Source organism: Theobroma umbraticum, unplaced genomic scaffold (assembly GCF_002168275.2).
Source record: "Theobroma umbraticum cultivar Fairchild unplaced genomic scaffold, ASM216827v3 scaffold_146.0, whole genome shotgun sequence".
NCBI lineage: Eukaryota > Viridiplantae > Streptophyta > Magnoliopsida > Malvales > Malvaceae > Theobroma > Theobroma umbraticum.
This window is the reverse complement of record NW_018397265.1, coordinates 7,446,269-7,464,600: the sequence shown is the minus strand read 5'-3', so window position 1 is coordinate 7,464,600 and position 18,332 is coordinate 7,446,269. Positions and strand designations below refer to the sequence as shown.

The 18,332-nt window shown below is 34.5% G+C and overlaps 4 protein-coding genes across 5 annotated transcripts in view; 2 read left to right on the top strand and 2 right to left on the bottom strand.

Moving 5' to 3' along the window:
• Positions 1 to 78: 78 nt before the first annotated feature.
• CUE1 (Glucose-6-phosphate/phosphate translocator-like protein) lies at positions 79 to 3,658 on the bottom strand. Its single transcript, XM_021436778.2, has 9 exons — positions 3,078 to 3,658; positions 2,315 to 2,437; positions 2,055 to 2,207; positions 1,598 to 1,683; positions 1,329 to 1,413; positions 1,032 to 1,151; positions 852 to 920; positions 474 to 603; positions 79 to 350 (listed from the first exon to the last, which is right to left on the bottom strand). Exons 1-9 carry the CDS (start codon positions 3,471 to 3,473, stop codon positions 274 to 276), a joined length of 1,239 nt encoding a protein of 412 aa, XP_021292453.1. The 5' UTR covers positions 3,474 to 3,658; the 3' UTR covers positions 79 to 273.
• A 1,426-nt stretch (positions 3,659 to 5,084) lies between these two features.
• Positions 5,085 to 9,373, bottom strand: LOC110422859 (E3 ubiquitin-protein ligase BOI-like). The gene is made up of 4 exons (XM_021436873.1): positions 8,579 to 9,373; positions 8,086 to 8,195; positions 6,308 to 6,648; positions 5,085 to 5,765 (listed from the first exon to the last, which is right to left on the bottom strand). The coding sequence occupies exons 2-4, from the start codon at positions 8,189 to 8,191 to the stop codon at positions 5,232 to 5,234; spliced, it is 981 nt and encodes a 326-aa protein (XP_021292548.1). The 5' UTR covers positions 8,192 to 8,195; positions 8,579 to 9,373; the 3' UTR covers positions 5,085 to 5,231.
• Positions 9,374 to 12,334: 2,961 nt separating this feature from the next.
• On the top strand, positions 12,335 to 17,521 carry LOC110422593 (uncharacterized). 2 transcript variants are annotated; one of them, XR_002445729.2, is made up of 7 exons: positions 12,335 to 12,810; positions 12,906 to 13,019; positions 13,903 to 13,983; positions 15,532 to 15,704; positions 15,861 to 15,957; positions 16,741 to 16,912; positions 17,353 to 17,521. XR_002445729.2 is itself a non-coding variant. In XM_021436572.2 (6 exons), the coding sequence occupies exons 1-6, from the start codon at positions 12,478 to 12,480 to the stop codon at positions 16,849 to 16,851; spliced, it is 909 nt and encodes a 302-aa protein (XP_021292247.1). In that variant the 5' UTR covers positions 12,335 to 12,477; the 3' UTR covers positions 16,852 to 17,099. The 2 variants fall into 2 exon arrangements, 1 of the variants encoding a protein (XP_021292247.1); XM_021436572.2 differs by lacking the exon at positions 17,353 to 17,521 and having other exon boundaries at positions 16,741 to 17,099.
• An 18-nt stretch (positions 17,522 to 17,539) lies between these two features.
• The window catches only part of LOC110422592 (UDP-N-acetylglucosamine-N-acetylmuramyl-pyrophosphoryl-undecaprenol N-acetylglucosamine protein), a 6,088-nt gene continuing 5,295 nt past the window's right edge, over positions 17,540 to 18,332 (top strand). The window contains exon 1 of the mRNA XM_021436569.2: positions 17,540 to 17,596. Coding sequence (XP_021292244.1) covers positions 17,575 to 17,596 — 22 coding nt within the window. The 5' untranslated portion in view covers positions 17,540 to 17,574. The remainder of the gene's footprint in view (positions 17,597 to 18,332) is intronic.

Below are 18,332 nucleotides of genomic sequence, written 5' to 3'. Positions count from 1 at the left end.
ATTCTAAATACTTTTTTTTGAAAAGCATACTGTACACATTTATATACTACATATTAAAATTAATGAAAAGATGAACCATTGTAAAATTGAGATGAGAATTGTTCTCCATGATAAAATTAAGTGGCAGTCCACAAAAAATAATTTAAGATTATTCCGGGAAAAAAAAAGCAGAATGACTAATTATGTTGCTGGCCTAAACTACAAACAAGTCTTTGAATCAATGGCAGGCGACATATCATCTAACAGACTCAATTTATCAGCAACAAAATTTTTTTAAGCTGCCTTTGCCTTTGGCTTAATGCGCTTCACCCTAGAATATAGGAAAACTCCGGCAAGAGCAATTCCGGTGCCTGCAAAAAACCACCAGGGTATGATCTCAGACTAAAGAAAGGCTTAAAAGAGCGAAAGAAACGAGGAACCGGCAAAATGCGCTTGATATTTTTCGATGATATGTTAGTGGAAAGGATTTTTACCAAGAGAGTTGATTGGTGAAACTGGTGTTTTGAAGAAAATAACAGAGCTGACGATGACAACCACCCGCTTCACACAGTTGCCCACAGAGTGAGTAACAGGGGATACCCTTTGCAGTATCATATAAGAAACCTGCACGGTTTGGAACGAAAAAGAATCAGCATTGCATTGAGTGTCATGTATTTGAAAGAAATTAAGCCTTTAAGAGCAGAAAAACAAAAGATATCCAAAACACTAAGTGGACTATTTCTGAATCCAGCTTTTCCTCTTATCTCTTTTAATTCATTTTCCAAACTTGTAGTTCAGTAAGCAGTGAATACGTATTCATACTTGTGATTATTAAGGAAGACAGAAAAACCGGCAAAATCAAAATTCCTCACCTGCTGATAAGCATGGAAGCAAAGAGCAGCGAATAGAGATCTCACTACGACTTCTTTAACATTCAAACCCTGTTAGACAACAGAAAAATAAAACTAATTACAAGGAAATTCAGACAAACATTTTTTAGTTAACAGTGAAATGGGTAATTAAAACAATTTTAGCTCATTTTCAATACTCACAACAGATTGCAGGTAGGACGGGGTAAACTTGACACCCTCCATGAAGATAGCCACAGGGGCTAACAAGATAAAGGACATAACTGTTATTATTGAGAAGAGGGTGATGTTGTCCATTGAGTCCTGGCACATGATAACAAATGGTTATGTGCCAATATAAAAGCACATAAATTAACTCTCAAACTAGATTAGCAGGACCACATTGCAGTGTATCAATCAAGAAGTAGACAGACTTTCCACTCCAACAAATGTTAGCACCATAGTGACCAAAAGGACTCAGATCTCAAAAACTAAATTTACCTCTTTCTTAACCATGACCTTTTTGCTGAGAACATTGCGAGATTGGTTTGTCAAATTGGAAGCCATTGCACTCCAAAACCCAGCCCTTCATAGGTTGAAAAGGGAGGAAAAAAAAAGGTTATATTACAATGATATAGAGTAACCAATTAAATAAGTACTTGCTATCAAGATATCTATGACAGAATCAGAAACAAATTGCATTTGCATATGAAAGAAAATTTTCAGCAGTTAAATATAGATATTACATATTAGCATCTTCAATTTCTTACCAATTGAAAGAGGCCTCAGTAACAGATGCAAGTGCAACTCCTCCAACAATTGGAACAAGGGAACCAACTACCCAAACAGTAGGCAGCTGTAATAGGAAAACATCATAATCCAAGTTAGAACAACCAATGTGAAAAACGAACAACAAATAGTATCAAGAATATGAAACTGCATTACTTATCCTTAAAAAACAAAAATGGAAATTGCATCAGTTTTCTCCCAAAATGCGATTCAAAACAAGCACTATAATAATCACTCATGCAAACAATAAAATGAACAGTTTGAGCAACTTCAAGAGATGTTACAGAACAATCAAAACTCAACCAGATACAACTTATTATTGTTTTTTTTTTGAAAGAAACTTATTATTGATTTAAATTATAATCTTGAGCTATTATATTTATATAAGAAAATGTGAAAAAAAAAAATTGAAGACAACAACTAAAAAAGAAATCACACCTCTCCTAGAAACATTGCAGAAAGCACAACGGAGAAGAATGGCTCCATAGCTTTGATCGTATGAGTGAATGAAACAGCCACTTTGCCTAGACTCATGTTTGTAAACAGGTTCCCCAATGTATGCACAACTGCAAGTGGCAGAATGGCCATCAGCTGTCAAGAAACAAGTCAAAAATTAAGCATCAACCAATAACCCCAACAGAATCACACTATTTGCACACACAAACAAATAAAACAAAATAAAATAAGAACCCAAATACCTGAGCACCGGTAATTTTTGGCCTCTTATACAGATTAAAAGTCCACATTACAGCAACGAGTACAGTCCCAACAGCAAACTGAATTACAGTGACGGTTACAGGGTAATGGAAGACCTTAAGAACCTGTGAACAAAGAAACAGAATCCAATCACATTCCATTCTCTTCATTACATTATGAGACTCCATTTTGTATGTTGCAATTTGCTTCCTAAAAATGCAACAAAACAAAAGCAAATACTTAAACGCAAAATCATAAATCATTATACATGAAAAAATAACTATAATGAAACACTTGTTCTAACATGATTACTATATTACAGTAAAACTATATAATTTGTTCTCCGGAAAATTTTTCAATTTTAATTTTTCTAAATTCTTGAAAAATATTAGTATTCGCTTCTGCAATTTGCATCCAATCGCACTTTTTGCTTCCGAAACCAAAAACCAACAACCAAACGGCGTCGAAATAACTTGTGTTATAACTAAGCATCCATTTGATTTGCATGTGTCAACGGAATGGAATCATTCGGATGCTTCGCATGAACCGTTATGTTCAAATTGAATTTACTTTTCCAGAAAAAGAATTCTTTACAACTTAATTTCTGTTCTTGTCTCTTTTTCTTTTTCCTTTTAAAGCTTTCTTTAGAAAGAAAGTTTCTGGAAATAGTCTCTAATTAGCTGACGTGATCTAACATTCCATGTTCAAAATGACTAAGAAAAACAAAGAAAGATGAACAAAACGTGAGGAAAATGAAGGTGGAACCTGTTTGTTGTAGATATTGAAGTAGATATTGAAGAGGTACCACAAACCAAACAGCAATCCTAGCTCCAACGTCCGCGACAAATTACCGGCGTTCTCGCCTTCACCGGCACTCTTGGCCGCCGTGGCTCTAACTTCAAGACGCTCCGCTTTGGAATCAGAAGGAACCGAGTTCCATGCTCTGAGCGGCAAACCAGAGGAGGAGGACAGACACCACGATCGCTTAGGCAAGGCAGGCACCGAAACGACATTGCCCGAAGCGGAAAGATCATGGCGTTTGGAAGCGGAGAAAGAAGACGAAACGCGAACAGGATCGAATCTAAGGTTGGAACCGAATTTCCTCGGCTTCAGAGAAGGAAACGAAGAAGGCGAAGACAAAGAAAACGCCGCGCTCTGCATCTTCGTTTCTGTATCTCCCAAATTCGTTCAGAGATCTGACGATTTACACAGGCTAAGAGAGACAAGGATTTTCAGAAGAAGAAGAGCTTTGGGGAATCCGTCAAAGAGTTGGTAGAGAACAGCGGGTTGCGCCTCCTTGCTTTGCTTTCCCTCGCAGCCCCTTTAGAGAGCGTGAGGAAAATAATATTTAGTTGTAATATAAAGCTAACGGATCTGGAGGGTCGGATATTCCAATGTTTGGGCTGCAATTTTCTTACTTATTTTTTAGGAAATTCTTTTTCGAAAATTTCGTACTCGATTAAAATATGTACCAATAAATTTATTTAATTAAAAATAATAATATCAATACTCGTTACAAAAATTCGATTCAATTCAATTTCAATAATAAAAAATTAAATTTAATCATTTTATAATATATTTTATTAATTAATAAATTTATATTATATGAATAATTCATAAATTGAAATAAATAATAATAATATTATTAAAATTTTATTATTTATAATTAAAATCAGACAATAAATGTCCTTAAATTACTACCTGAACCGTTTATAAAATGGAATAATACCCGAGTACCCGTCTACATGCTGGGTATTGCCATTGCTACATCAAACGACACGTGGGGGTGTACGATGTACTTTGGAAGATGAGAAATTTACAGCCAATTGAAGGAAACGGTGGTGGGTTTGGTTGAGCTTGGGCTTGAGCTTGATACTTGGGTAGGTAGGAGGGAAAGAGGGGCCAAGAACTGGAGACAAAGATGGTATTTAGATCTTTGCTTAGATTGGATTTGTACATCTAATTATTGCTTTTAATATATTTTAACATTAAAATTTAAGAAATATTATAATATAAATGTTCAATTTTTTTAATTTAAAAAATAAAAAATCATGAAAATATAAGAATATCAGGTGTCTGAAAAAATGTTTCATAAAGGAAAAGATGAAAAGAGTATTATTATTATTAGTGAAAATTTATGTTATAAATGAAATCTACTAAAAAATAAGTGTTTGTAAAGGCTGTTCCAAATGTGTGGTTGAGGTAGGTCTGACTAAAATTATTTAAATGTTTTGATTGGTTGATGTTGATTCTGCACATTCATGGGAGCCATGGGCAAATGGATGGGACTGGGAGTGAGCATTTTAGCCTGATGATGAGTCCTACATGGTTTATTCCCACTATTGGAAAAGGCAAACCTTGCAGTGGCAAGGCATGCTACATTGGCAACAGCTATGGTTTTGTGGGGCGAGCGTGGTGGGCTGCAGCCGCCCACCAAATGCACTTTGACGTCAGATGGACCAGACCACATTTTTCTGCATTTGGTGAGTGGGAAAAAGTGATGAAAGAAAATAAAAAAATGGAAGGGAAAGGAAATTTGTTTTCCTTTACTGAAAGATAAGAAAGGGGCAAGCAAAAAATAGATGATTGTGTTTGTTTGCCAACATTACACCAATGCCAAGTATGAGTACCTAACAGGCATAACAGTTGTTTTAGGCTTTCAGCTGTTCGGGATCCAAGGAAGGGAAGTTCTTGGAAGTTCTGTAACAAAAAGCCAACAAAATAAAAATCCGGATGAGTCCTCCAGAGGGTTATTTATGAGAGAAATGAATGGGAAAGATCACTGCAACTCCATTCATTCAAGTTCAGCAATTTCTCTGGGAACAATTCATTGATCCAGTGGAACAAATTTCCTCGATTTTGAGGTAATGAAAAGTGCAAGTGCTTAGTTACATGCCCCTTACATACACCATTACACTCTCAAGACATGTATATTTGAACACTTGCAGTCTTCATTACCTGGCAGACAGGGCATACATCAATAAAGCCTTCACAATCTTTACACAAACACAAGTGTCTACATGGCAATAACAAGATAGAAACTTCCATAATTTTGCAAGCTCTGCAATTAATCTGTTTCTTCAAGGAGAATGAATTTCCAGAACCATCCACGACATCCAGATGGTTCTGGTTTGTGTATGAGGCTGCATCATCAACCTCGCTTTCCCCGCAGCCTTCCTTACTGTGCATGGCTCCTTGTTCCATTACCTGCTTCAAGTTGCTCTTCAGAGCATTTACAATAGACTCATTGTACTTAGCTCTATAGTGCCAGGATTGAACTTCCATGCTGACTTGTTTTATTTTCTCAACTAGTTCCTTGTTTTTGCGATTCATGTTCTCTATTTCAAGCTCCTTTTCCTGCAATTTTCTGCCTACTCCCTTTTCTATAGCATTTAGAAAAGAAATTGTCTGTCTTTGCTTCAACTCTCTTACACCTTTTAAGATGTTTTCTGCCTGTTATATAAACACCAAGTAAGAAATGCATGCAAAACAGATCTAAACAGCAGCATGCATAGAACACAAGCTGAGCATTAAACCTTGTAAAGTACTAAAATGCATGTTTTCTTACCCTGTCCTGAAGCATGTAGTAAAATTTTCAGTCTAATTTTGCCATCCTGTTTTACAAGCCTCAAATCATTTTGTTGGAAACATATATGGGGCAGGGGGAGTGAAGGGAAAATAGAGAAATCAGCTTTGAGACTGCATGTGTTAAAAAAAAAAAAATCTACCAGCACAATATTCCTGGTTCAGTCTTGCAAATAAATCCCACCATCGTATCACCATCATCATTATACAACCGCTAGAAAACTCACATTTGTTTGTTGTGTAGAAAACTAGAAAGGAAATTTATTGATTGCTTATTGCCCACATATAACAAGTTGATTGATTACTGAGTGCATATTTCTTAAATGTGAACCATGAGAAGCTGAATGATGCACATTCTGCCTAAAAAGCAAAAAATAAAATAAAATAAAAATCATGGACCTGATTATTACCTGAAGTCTGACATAGTAATCAAATTCTTCTTTCTGCCTATCAATTTCCACCTTTAGATTATCACCCAGAGACAGCATAACAGGGAGGGAAGTCGTCATGTTTCCACTTACAGAGGTAACAGAAGAGTTGCGTTCATCTTCTTCATATGAAAGTCTTAATCCAGTCGACACAGGGTTCGGATTCAGAACACTACCAGGTTGACCAGCTTCATCGAGACATAGGTTATTATTCACAGATATGTGATGCCTTTGTTGTGTGAGAGTCGGTTCTGCCTCCCTACCCCTTTTAATTGGCCGATTCACAGAAGTCGTATTCTCATTTCCCATGTTGTTGAAGGGGCCTGCACCACAGCCAGACCAGAATGTAAGGGATTGCAACATTGTTTTATGAAATTAGAACAAAAACAACATAGTTGAAGAGGAATAGCAGGCATACTACAATAAAAAATTAAAAGTCAATTGTAGGAATGTGAAAAAGCAATAATTGAAAATAAAGTAAATTACAGCCCTGTTAGATGTTTACATCATATCAAATATAGGCCTATGGAAACATCAGTGTGGAAGAGTAAGTTGGAAGGGAAGAAACAGTCTGAATAGAAATAATATGTAGAAAGAAGGTTTTGGTTCTAAACTCAGTATAAAAAGTATGGCCTGAGCCTTATTGAAGAATTATCTATATTCTAGCCAATAAAGCTTAGGCTTTGATAATTAAAAGATCTAAGAGCATGCTACCTCAAGCAACACAATTAGTCTTCCTAGAAACTACAAAAATTCAATTGCTCCCACCAAGATAAAATATTCCAAATTGGTGAGAAAGCAAAGCAACAACCCTTGCCAGCTCTGCTACTCAAATGATCACAACACTCAACCCAAGCTGCCACAATCACAAATAATGCCTTTCACCAAAAAAAAAAAATCACAAATAACAGGTGCCATGGCACATATTGAAATACATTAGGATTTTGCACCCAGCACAAGGCTTCATGCTATTAGAAGTGTATTTTGTTTGACATTTAAAGAATATTAAAAAGTTCCAAAATTTTCAATGGATTGAAACAAAGGGCTTCATACATTAGTAAAAAAAGTAACATTTTCCCAAATGATGTGAACTATTCAAAAATCTCTTGCATAAGCAGAAGCACAAAGAGAATTTGATTCATTCAAGAGCTCCAAAGGAACCATATAATTAAAAAAGAAAAAAATTGCCATATTTGTTGCATATCATCAATAAAACTCAAGCACCAAAAACTTAGTGACAGTATTGATTTTGTCCAATTGTTGAAACAATATTAAGCATTCAACCTAAAACAAATAGCAGCAAATGAAAGTTCCAAAACCTGAATATGAGGCCACAACATACTCAAAACTAAAGTGATATAACATAACCTCATTAGCACGCTCCCTCACTGAGTAGGCTCAATAGAACAATTGAGCTAAACCGACTTACACACTTGCTACAAAATGAAGCAATACAAAATCTCTACTTTCGTAACATGATAGCCAAACATCCAAGCTTAAAGTTTAAGCCAAGATGTACGGTTCAAAGAAAATAACTTGTAAAACCAGGATACACCAAGTTATGGGAAAACATTTCAAACAAAGTATTATGAATATATGGTACTGGATATGAGAAATATTGTACACAATCACCAAATCAACAGCAATAGATGGCATCTAACTAAAGTCAAGCAATAACAAGAGGCTTTTTATTTTCTTTTAACTGCAATAAGAGGAAAATACACCCAAAAGATCAACTATAATTTCTAGGGAGAACTTACAATCTCCAAATAACTGTAGCCGAGGCAATGCATTATTTTCGTAGTGGAACCGATTTTCCTCAAGGAAAACAGGCAATACCGGATTGTTGTTATGGCCTCCAAACATGTTCCTAGAAACAGCCAAATATAATCCGTCAATAGCATCAGCATTAGCCATAGCATCATTGCAAAAGAAGAAATCTTGCAATTGTTAATAAAGTACATGAATCACTAACAATAAACAGAACATCTAGAATAAAACTGGTAAGTAACAATAAAAACTCAAACTGCCATATTTGAAAAAGCTTCCCCTTTCCTGTGATCAAAATGAGTAACATAATATACCATTTTTCAATCAAAAGAAGAACAAAGGAAATCCCAAATCTTGGGATTTCGTTTCACAAAGAAAAACCTGAAAAATACTAGACAGACAACAGAACAAACACCCATATCTTCCAAGCAAAAGGAACCACATCAGAAAATCAAATTTCTTTCTTCTCCAACAAAAGGGTACCTGGAACCGAAGTGAGTGGTGGAGAAACCGATCTGGGGAGGTGGAGGACGAAACAAAAATTGACAAGATACAATGGGAAAAGAAGAAGACAGCTAAGAGGGAATAAGCAAAGAAGAAGAGAGAAATATAAATAAAGAGGGAGAGAAGATGGTAGTGGTGGTGGCATAGGGAAAAGCAAAGGGAGAATGGGGTGTGAGTGGTTATAGTTGTTAACAAGGAAACCGATGATTCCATTTGTACGGGAACTCCTTGTTGTTGTTGCTGCTGTTGTTTGTGTCTATTGGTCTTGCTGTTTGTTGGTGCAATCTTCATGGCTCTCTATGATCCTCAGCTTTTCTTTTCTTTTCTTTTTCTTTTTCCTTTTCCTTTTTCCCACCAGTAATTGTTTTTTTTTTCTTGGTTGATGACAGATTGACTAAATTGGCCCTTTTGGGAGGTTGGATGGCAGGTCAGGTTGAAAAGGCTCTGTTCTTGATTTTCTCATACCCTTCGGTATCAATTTCCATGTATAGTTCCTACAGAGAAAATGTATCATTTCAAGTTAAAAAATTCAATCAGAACAATGATTCTTTCTTGGGGGGAACACAAACGGCAAATTGCTATTCATTTTCTTGGTGGGTAACCTGACAAAAAGCCAAATTTGCCATTCCAAAACTACAAGGCCTGGAATGATAATATCAATGGAATAGGGTAAGAGGACATTTTTGTATTTAGACATGCTTTTCTTTAGGCTTAATTGGGTGGTGAGCAGATGATGGTGGGGTGGTGGTCAGGCTGATGCTAACCAGCTTAAAGGAAGTTTTCTACTTAACCAAAATCAAGAAAAGAAGCAATCAATTAGAGAGAGAGAGATTGTGGGTGGGGGCAGAATCAGGAGCCAGCCAGCCAGCTAGGTAGCCAGAGTTAGCCAACGTCCAGCAAAACAAACACGGCTGTGCGCGGAAAGGGCCAAGAATCATCAAAGCTTTGCGGGTCCCAGGGCTCGCTTGGTTTCAGGCTCACGTTTTTGTGTTTGGCCCCAACCCATGAAAAGTTGGTCCGTGATTCGCGGACACCCCTACACAACTGACCGACCAACTCAACCGTGCTCTGACCAATTAGAGACGTGCTGTGCTGCGGGCTTCATCCACACGTTCGTCTCAATTCGTACTCAATAGTTTAATGTTGAGACGAGCATTTGCTCAGTTGAGTTAATATTTTTTTTTCTGAAATAATAATTGGGATCATTTTTTAAATTATAAAAAATAAATTCAAATTTTACTTTTTAAATAGGAATTACATGCTCCGATATTAATTAGATATATTCATTGATTTAATTTTAAAATTTTAAAAAATAAATTAATTAAACTTTTCCAACAAATAATTGAACTCAATCAAATTATATTCAAAATTTAAAATAATCAAAATCAACGTATCTCAATTTAGACCATCAAATTGTTTATTTATTTTTTCTATGGCAAGCTTCATCTAAACTTTCATCCATAGAATTAATTGAATTTTTATTAAAATTAATTGAATTAAATTTTAAAATCCAAACTAAATGAAATCAACGTATTTTTATTTGATATTTATTTATTTTTCTGTCTAACATTTCTATGGATCTTACCTCGTCAGCATGCACAAGTTCAGTTTCAGTATAAGATATGAAAACTTGCTTTAAAAAAGAAAGGACCACAAAGCAGCATGATTACTGGTAGATTAAAAGTGTTAGCAATTCATTAATAATTGAACTGGATTTTCTAAGATTTTTGATTTAACCAAATTTTGCTAATTGCTTACTGGCATCAGCATGTAACAAAATAAGCAATAAAATAAATTAATAAATATATATAATTTGGACATGAAATTAGTATGAATTTTTTTGTTAGAAATTTAGAAATTTACAATTCATTAAATATAAATCATTTTATTTTATACATCGATGATAGTAAAAAAGATAAGGCATAAGCCCTAAAAAAAATCTAAGTAAAATAGCCTTCATTCAATTAAACTCCTTACATTTTACTATATTTAATCGAACCCTTAAACTTTAGTTTAAGTCTAAACAAATTCTTACCTTAATAAAAATTTAACTTTCATTAGATTCAATACCAATGGATCATTTTTGCTTGTGTGGCATATGACCTAACAAGTTGATGTGATTGAAAAAATCAAACATATTTGGTCACATAAGTTATTATGTGGGTGGACAAAAGATCAACCGACATTAAATTTAATAGCGATTTGATTATGAGTTTGTTCAAGTATAAATCAAAATTCAACGGCTCATTTTTAGTCGAGCAAATGATGATTATTCAGGAGTTTTCTTTTAGATATTTAGTCAGAAGATAATCAAATGTGCTTATGTGGTAAAGAGGGTTAGGTACTAATTAATCATTAAAGGCGTGGATCACATGTTGGAAGATGATGAGCACTAACCAAACTAATAACATCACCCAAATCCCATAAAGAAGAAAAAAAAAATGCAAACTCACTGATATTCCATTGATGAAAGCAAATCTTGGTGAATCAATGACTAATAGTGTGATGATTTTAGTAGGAGAAGCTTATGTTTAGGTACAAAACTTATGTGTGTTTTATCGATTGCTAAGTTATTAATAAATTCGAAATTGGATTATATATAGCTTAATTTCCTCAAAAAATTAGAAAATTTTAAAAGAAAATATTATTAATTATTTTTAAAAAAAAGCTATTTATATATTTAAATATTTTTCTAAGGTTGAATCAAATTGGCTATTTTACTTGCTTATAAATCATAACAAATGATTGCCCTCATGATATACGTGCATTCTTAACACTATAAAACTATGGGTGATAAGAAGAAAAAAAACAATATCATTATATTAAATCATCTATTCAGTCCCAACAACAAATCATTCTCATCTGTATCCGAGCATTTAACTTATTAATTGGTATATGATCTTCTACTTAAAAGAATAAGATTCGAATTCTCTTTTTTCAATTTAAAAAAAAAAATCAACCTCATCTAATAATGTGTTTCTTAAGGATATCATATAAGATCGTAGTAACATAATACATACATATACATATATAATTATATATATTTAGAGATTAACTGCACAATTGTACATAATACACATATATATTTATTTAGAGACTAACTGCTCAATTGTCTGAAAATAATATTCTTAACAAGATTGTTGATCATAAACTAGAAGATTTTCAAGCCTTAAAAGAAATTATTTTTTAATAAATAACAATCGAATCAGGTTAACATTTGTCTATAAACACTCGTCAAGATTAATTAAAATACTATTTTAAGAAATAATTTTTCATTTAAGGCATGATTTTCATTAAGAAAAATGATACATCAATTAAATTTTTTTTATAAAAATCACCTTAACAAATATTAATTGATAATCTTTACTATTTCTCGTGATTATACACAGTACTAGTTTCTACGTGGATAAGGCATGTTTGGATCCGAAAGTTAGGCCCAATTGGCCCATCAATGCGTTCACATTTAATCTGACGGCTGGTAGATTCTTGGTAGATTCTTAGAAGATTCCAACCTCATATTCCGCCGCGTAGGACGAACAGAAATTCCACACGTGCAATCGTTCTCTGCCATAAGCAGCAAAATATACTTGGCTTGTGGCTCAGAGACCGACAACAAAACCCATTAAGTTCCAGATTTACCCCTCTTCTCGACCTTGAACTTGCCAAAACCAAGGCTATTTTTGTAACTTCAATTTCCAAACATAGATACTCCCGACCCCGTGAAAATCGTGTCGCGGCTGCTGTCTTACGCAGCGTTATACTCTCACCAAAATTATTCTTCCTCTTTATTTTTTTAAAAAATTTTCCGGGAAAATTCTGGGGAGTAAAGCGGGAGAAAGTGACGGAAAATTCTGAATTTTCCGTCGTACAAATACAAAATGCATTCCCTGAGCCTTAAGGTTTTTACTGATTTGAATGCGAGAACGAGGAGGAACTGTTTTCCTGGTCGGGTCGGTCACGGATTGGCTACAGATCTAGACTTTGTGAGGACGAGAAGGGTTGGGTGGGGTTGTTGGAATGGCGGCGCTGCTGGTGTTCGGAGGTGTAGGATAGTGGCGTGTGCGGTGAAGAGGAACGGGAATGGCGGGAATGGTGGAGGGGAGAGTCCGAGTTTGAACCCGAACCCGACTCCGAATGAGAGTTCGTATGTATCCCGGAGCCAAACTTATGCAATGCTGAAACAGCAAATGCAGGTCGCTGCTAAATCTGAGGTTATTTTCTTTTCTTTTTCTGTTTTGCGCCTTTTGGGTCTTTTTATTTCTTTTTCCTTTTTAAACCGAAGTAAGAGTTTTCTTTGGGCTTTTAGGATTATAAAGAAGCAGCAAGAATACGTGATTCTCTGAAAATGTTTGAGGAAGAAGAACCTGTTTTGAAACTTAGGAGGTTGATTCGAGAGGCTGTTGCTGATGAAAGATTTGAGGTACTTCCCCAAGATTCTTGAATGGGCAGCTTTTTTTTCTTCTTGTTGTTCCTGTTCAATTTGATTTTGTGACTTAAATGAGAAGTGTTGGCAGTTCGGAACCATGGGATGTGGCTTTTTTAGTTAGAAATGCTATCTGAATCACAATTGTTGAAATCTTGCAGTTTAAGATGGAACAAGAATCCATTTACTTTATAGAAAAAAGTTAAGTAAGGCTCCATGTGTTCTTTTCCTAGGATTTCACAATGAAAATAAGTCAAATGAGTGAAATTGCTGACTTCACATGAAACTCATGCCTGTTTTATTTTTCGGGTCTGCAATTTTTAACACCTGACTTAGTTCATTTAGGTACCTAAGAGAAATGACCAAGGAATCTTGCCTAAAATTTTGGCCATTATGCTTCTGGAGACGAAGTTACTTCTACCACAGTTGTAGCATGATGTATTTTAGACATGTATGTGGTTGCTTCTTTAATTTGTATGCAATTAAGTCAGGTTCAGGATTTAATTTTATTTCTTGAGTGCTTTTGCGCATTGTGATGGCCTTTGTGTCTGTTTTTCAATACTATTACCTGTGTTATTTCTTGTCCTTCATTTATGCAGTTGAACTCAAAAGTCATTTTTTAAGCTCATTGTCTCTTTCCAGATTCATTTCCCATAGTCATATGGATCTGGATGTAGCTGACATTCAATTCTTTTAGGCTCATAATCTCTTTCAAGATTCCTTTCTACACTGGAGAATGACCTACTTTTCTTTATACATTTTCCCCCAATTCCTGTTTTAATTTCTAATGTCAGACAGTTAGAGATTATTTATGGATAATAAAATATGTGCATGTGTTTGTTAACCTGAGGAAGCTGCTGCCTTTTCTGTAATTCTTCAGGATGCAGCTCGATATCGTGATGAGTTGAAGGAAATTGCACCTCATTCTCTCCTGAAATGTTCAAGTGATGCAACAACCTTGGTAAGACAATGATCTAATTACACACCACTGCCATTGCTGGTTTTCAAAAGCATGTTTTTATTTTTTAAAATTTTATTCTAGTGGAATGTAATCGGTTCATGTAACGTCTCTTTTTCTGGGTTAGTTGATAAGCTGGGTAGTTTTTATCATATTTTAGTCTCTACGAGCAGGATTTGACCTCCTGTTTTTGCTTCTAAGGTTTCATTTGGGGTTAATTTTGCTGCTTACCTTTGGATTCTGGAAGTGAAAATTAAGAACTGCATTGGATACAAAAGCAAACATATGTTTGAGGAATTAAAAAAAACTTAATTTTCATAAATAACAAAATAAAAAATTTTCCTCTATGTGTGTAACACCCCGTACTTTTATCACTAGATAATTGAGCTTAATTACGGATAATTGAGGAGAATTAAGGTCGATTATGGTGTTACTAGGCATAAGATGGTGGAAGGAAACATGATGGATAAAATAATATTTATGTGATTAAATAATGATAAAATAATACTATTTTATTAGAGGCTGAATTAGTGGAGTCAAAAGGTCATATGGAAGTAGATTGGGGCCAACTAAGATGTTTTGGAGCCCTAGAATAAAAGTGAAAAATTTTGGAATAAAAATAATATTTTTTGAATAAAATAATATTAAAATATTATTATTATATTCGTTGCTGAATTTAGTCATGAAGATGGACTATATGGCTAATCTAACTGTAATGACCAATTTCCACATGCATTCTAGTTAGCCATATACTTCACCTTCATGACTACATTCAGCAGTGAATATAATAATAATAATATTTTAACATTATTTTTAGTAATATTTAATTTCAAAAAATTATTTTATTTCAAAATTTTCCACTTGCCTTCTAGGGCTCCATTATATTTGAATCAATTTACTTTTTAGTCACTTTTCTTTTCATTTTAATCTAGTATGATTTTGCTTCATAGCATCATTTGAGAAAGTAAAAGATAAGTAGTACAAGCAATGAGTGAGTGAAGCCTTAAGTTTCTTAGAGATCTTTCGGTATTGTGTGATGTCTTTATTGAAGGTGTGATCTGATTCTAAAAGGGACAATTGTTCCCAACTTTCTCTTGTACCTTAGGGTTATCAAAATCTCAACTTCTTTTATATAACTTTGGGCATTTTGGATAACTAATGTCTTCCATGTTGCTTTCTAAAATTATATTTTAGCTATGAAAGTTCATTTTGGCCATTATTGTTGTCAAGACTCCAGATTTTTAAGTTAGCTACTCTTTTCAAATTTTTTTTTGATTCTCTGATCAAATTCTAAGTTGATGTATGCCTTGGGATCCTCAGTCCTTACCAAGTGAATGTAGTAAGGTCTGTAAGGTTTCCAACTTGTGAGACGTTTGGCTTTGTGGAATCTGTTGAATCTATAGCTGTTTTTTTTTTTTTAAAAAAAAAAGGTGTTTTATCTATATCTGTTAAGACAGAGCCAACATTGAATTACGGAAAATTGTTTATTAAAGGTGAAATGGAAGAACCATAAGACTGTCAATCTAATACAAATATTCTGTGATATTTCAGGGAATCAGAGTTCAAGTTAGGAGTGTGTACATAGAGGGGCGAAGTCTGCCTTCGAGGGGCCAGTACTTTTTTGCATATAGAATAAGAATAACCAATAACTCAGATCGTCCTGTTCAGCTTCTCAGAAGGCATTGGATTATCACGGATGCCAATGGGAAAACTGAAAATGCTTGGTGAGTTAACTCTATTATCTTCTATGCTATCTTTTATTTATCATTGTTAATATAGCTTAGTTTCAGTCTTTCCCCTCACTGTTTTATAAGTACCAGATGGAAGTTTTTATTCCTTAATTTCCATCATATTGAGCTTGTAGAATTCTTTCACTGCAGGGGGATGGGAGTTATTGGTGAACAGCCAGTTATTCTTCCCAGAACAGGTTTCGAATACTCATCTGCTTGCCCATTAAGCACGCCCAGTGGCAGAATGGTAAGAGGGGCCTGCCCTTTGGTTTGCTTTCTTTCTCACTGGAAAAGTTGTTTAATTTTGTCAAAACTGAACTACCGTTTAATTCATGGTATTAGAAAAAGAATTTCCTTTTTCAAGTTGCTTTTTTCAATTTAGGGGATTTACAATGCAAGAACTTTGATCATAATGTTTAATCATTATTTAAGTGATGCAACGTGCTGTAATCTTTTTTAGTTATTGACTAAATTGCTTTCAATGAAGAAAGCTCACATTCAAGGTTTTAATCTGCTTTATTACCTAATATAAGCCAATTTTTCTTAATATGCAACAAGTTGAAAGCCTGGGTAGGGGAAAATGGTTGAAATAAATGGATAGCTTGACAGACAATGCAAAGCATATGCTGGATTTTTTTTCATTAAGCTTCCTATTTGTTGGGATTTATAGTTTAATATTTTGAGTGGAACTTAGTTATTTTTGTGCAGCCCTAGTAATAATCTTCCTATGGCATATTCATCGTAGAATCGGTATGCTGACTGATAAAAGTGAGTCAGGTTGCTTGACTGTAGTTCACTTTATGGTTATTTTCTCCACTTCCTTGAGGGTGTGAAAGCTTCAATTCTGAGGCAAACTGATAAGGATCCTTGGCCCCTTCTATGCATGTCTTTTGTGCCACTTTTGTGTTTGATTTTTATCATTTGTAATGCCCTTCTGTGTGAATGAGTCCTGAACTATTTGGACTACTTGGACTATGTGCTAAAATGCATTCCTAGAAGTTCTAATTTCCTTGGGTTCATTGTAATGCAGGAAGGAGACTTTGAGATGAAACACATTGACAGATTAGGCTCACCGAGTTTCAATGTAGCCATTGCCCCATTTTCTCTTTCCACACTAGGAGATGATTCCGATAGTTTGTGAAATCTGAAACTATATTGTTACCTTGGTGAAGTGGAGTTACCATATCTACAAATAGAATCAGGTTATTTTCGAACTGAAGCTTCTCATTGTAAAATATGTTTTTTTGTGATCCAAATGTATAGATCTTCCTATGTAAGTGAGTATATAGGCTAATATTCTCTTCAACTGTTTTCCCGTACAGACAAACTAATGAAAACTGTAAACAAAATGATTTGATAGAGATGAATGTAAATGTTTTTGTATGAAAATTTCCCCTTTGATTGAATGAAAATCTAAGTAGCGTGAGTTGGAAGGATTTGGTGTCTGTAAGAAATGGCTAGCTTGCTTGTATTTTGAGGGACTTAGTTGCTAATTGTGGCTATTATTCTCTGAGGTTTCAGGGACAGCCTAGCTACAGGTTAACTCGATTCTAAATATGCCTGCTGTCGATATAAGATGTCATGATTTTTCAATGAATTCCTCGACAGTATAACACTTTGTTGTGATCACGAGAATTTGCAGAATTCCAATTTGTTGATTCTAAGCATATTGGTGCACGACAGACACACATGATCCCCCTCTTGCTTAAAACATGGACCCGAATTCCCATCCTATTCAGTCAACCTCATGAACTTGTTAGCCTTCTTTTATCTTTTACGTATAAATGCATGAAACCTCACTGCTTTTCTGTCATCTTTGCGTTGTCTTTGAAAGCTTTGTGGTTAGTCTCTGGCTCCCTCACCAATGATATCAGCAAACATGAAAGGTCTCTCTCTCTCTCTCTCTCTCTCTTTCTGTTTTTGCATAACATGAATGCATATGTAGAAGGAATGAAGGATGTGGTAAATGAACTATTCTTTGTCCTCTTCATTTTCTTATCAATGATTTTCACTTGCAAAACCTTTCCAGTTCCATCTTGTCTATGTCTGAAACTCAAGAAAGAATGTAGAAGACTATCTCTTCTATCTTTATTCATTGAACACCAAGAAATTACAATGACAATGAATAATAGAGAAGGGGAGAGATTGAATGAGTTTTCTAGTTCTCTGTTGTATGCATGAGTTTGTAACAAGAGTTCATGACCTCGAACAAATTAATCAACAGACATTTATTTCCAAATGGTAAGTATGTTATTTTCAGATTTTGTATTTAAATCAGGTTATCTTATTTCTACAATTCAGGTTATCTAATTAGTTGCAATCTCTAAAAATCATGTTCATAAGAGACATAATATAGAGATTTTATAGCAAAATCGAAGCAATGATTAGCTTATTAATCCAACAAGCATTAATTGTTTACTATCATTGATTAGCTTATTAATCCAACAAGCATTAATTGTTTACTATCATTGATGAAACATTGGAGACAAGAGCAGTCAGACCTGACATAGATTCTTTTGTTTTATCAATGATTTGGAACAGGACACCGCAAATTTAGATTGTTGAAACTGCAAAGAAATTCGTGTCGGCCTTTCCTTTTCTTTTTTTTTTTTTTTAATTTAA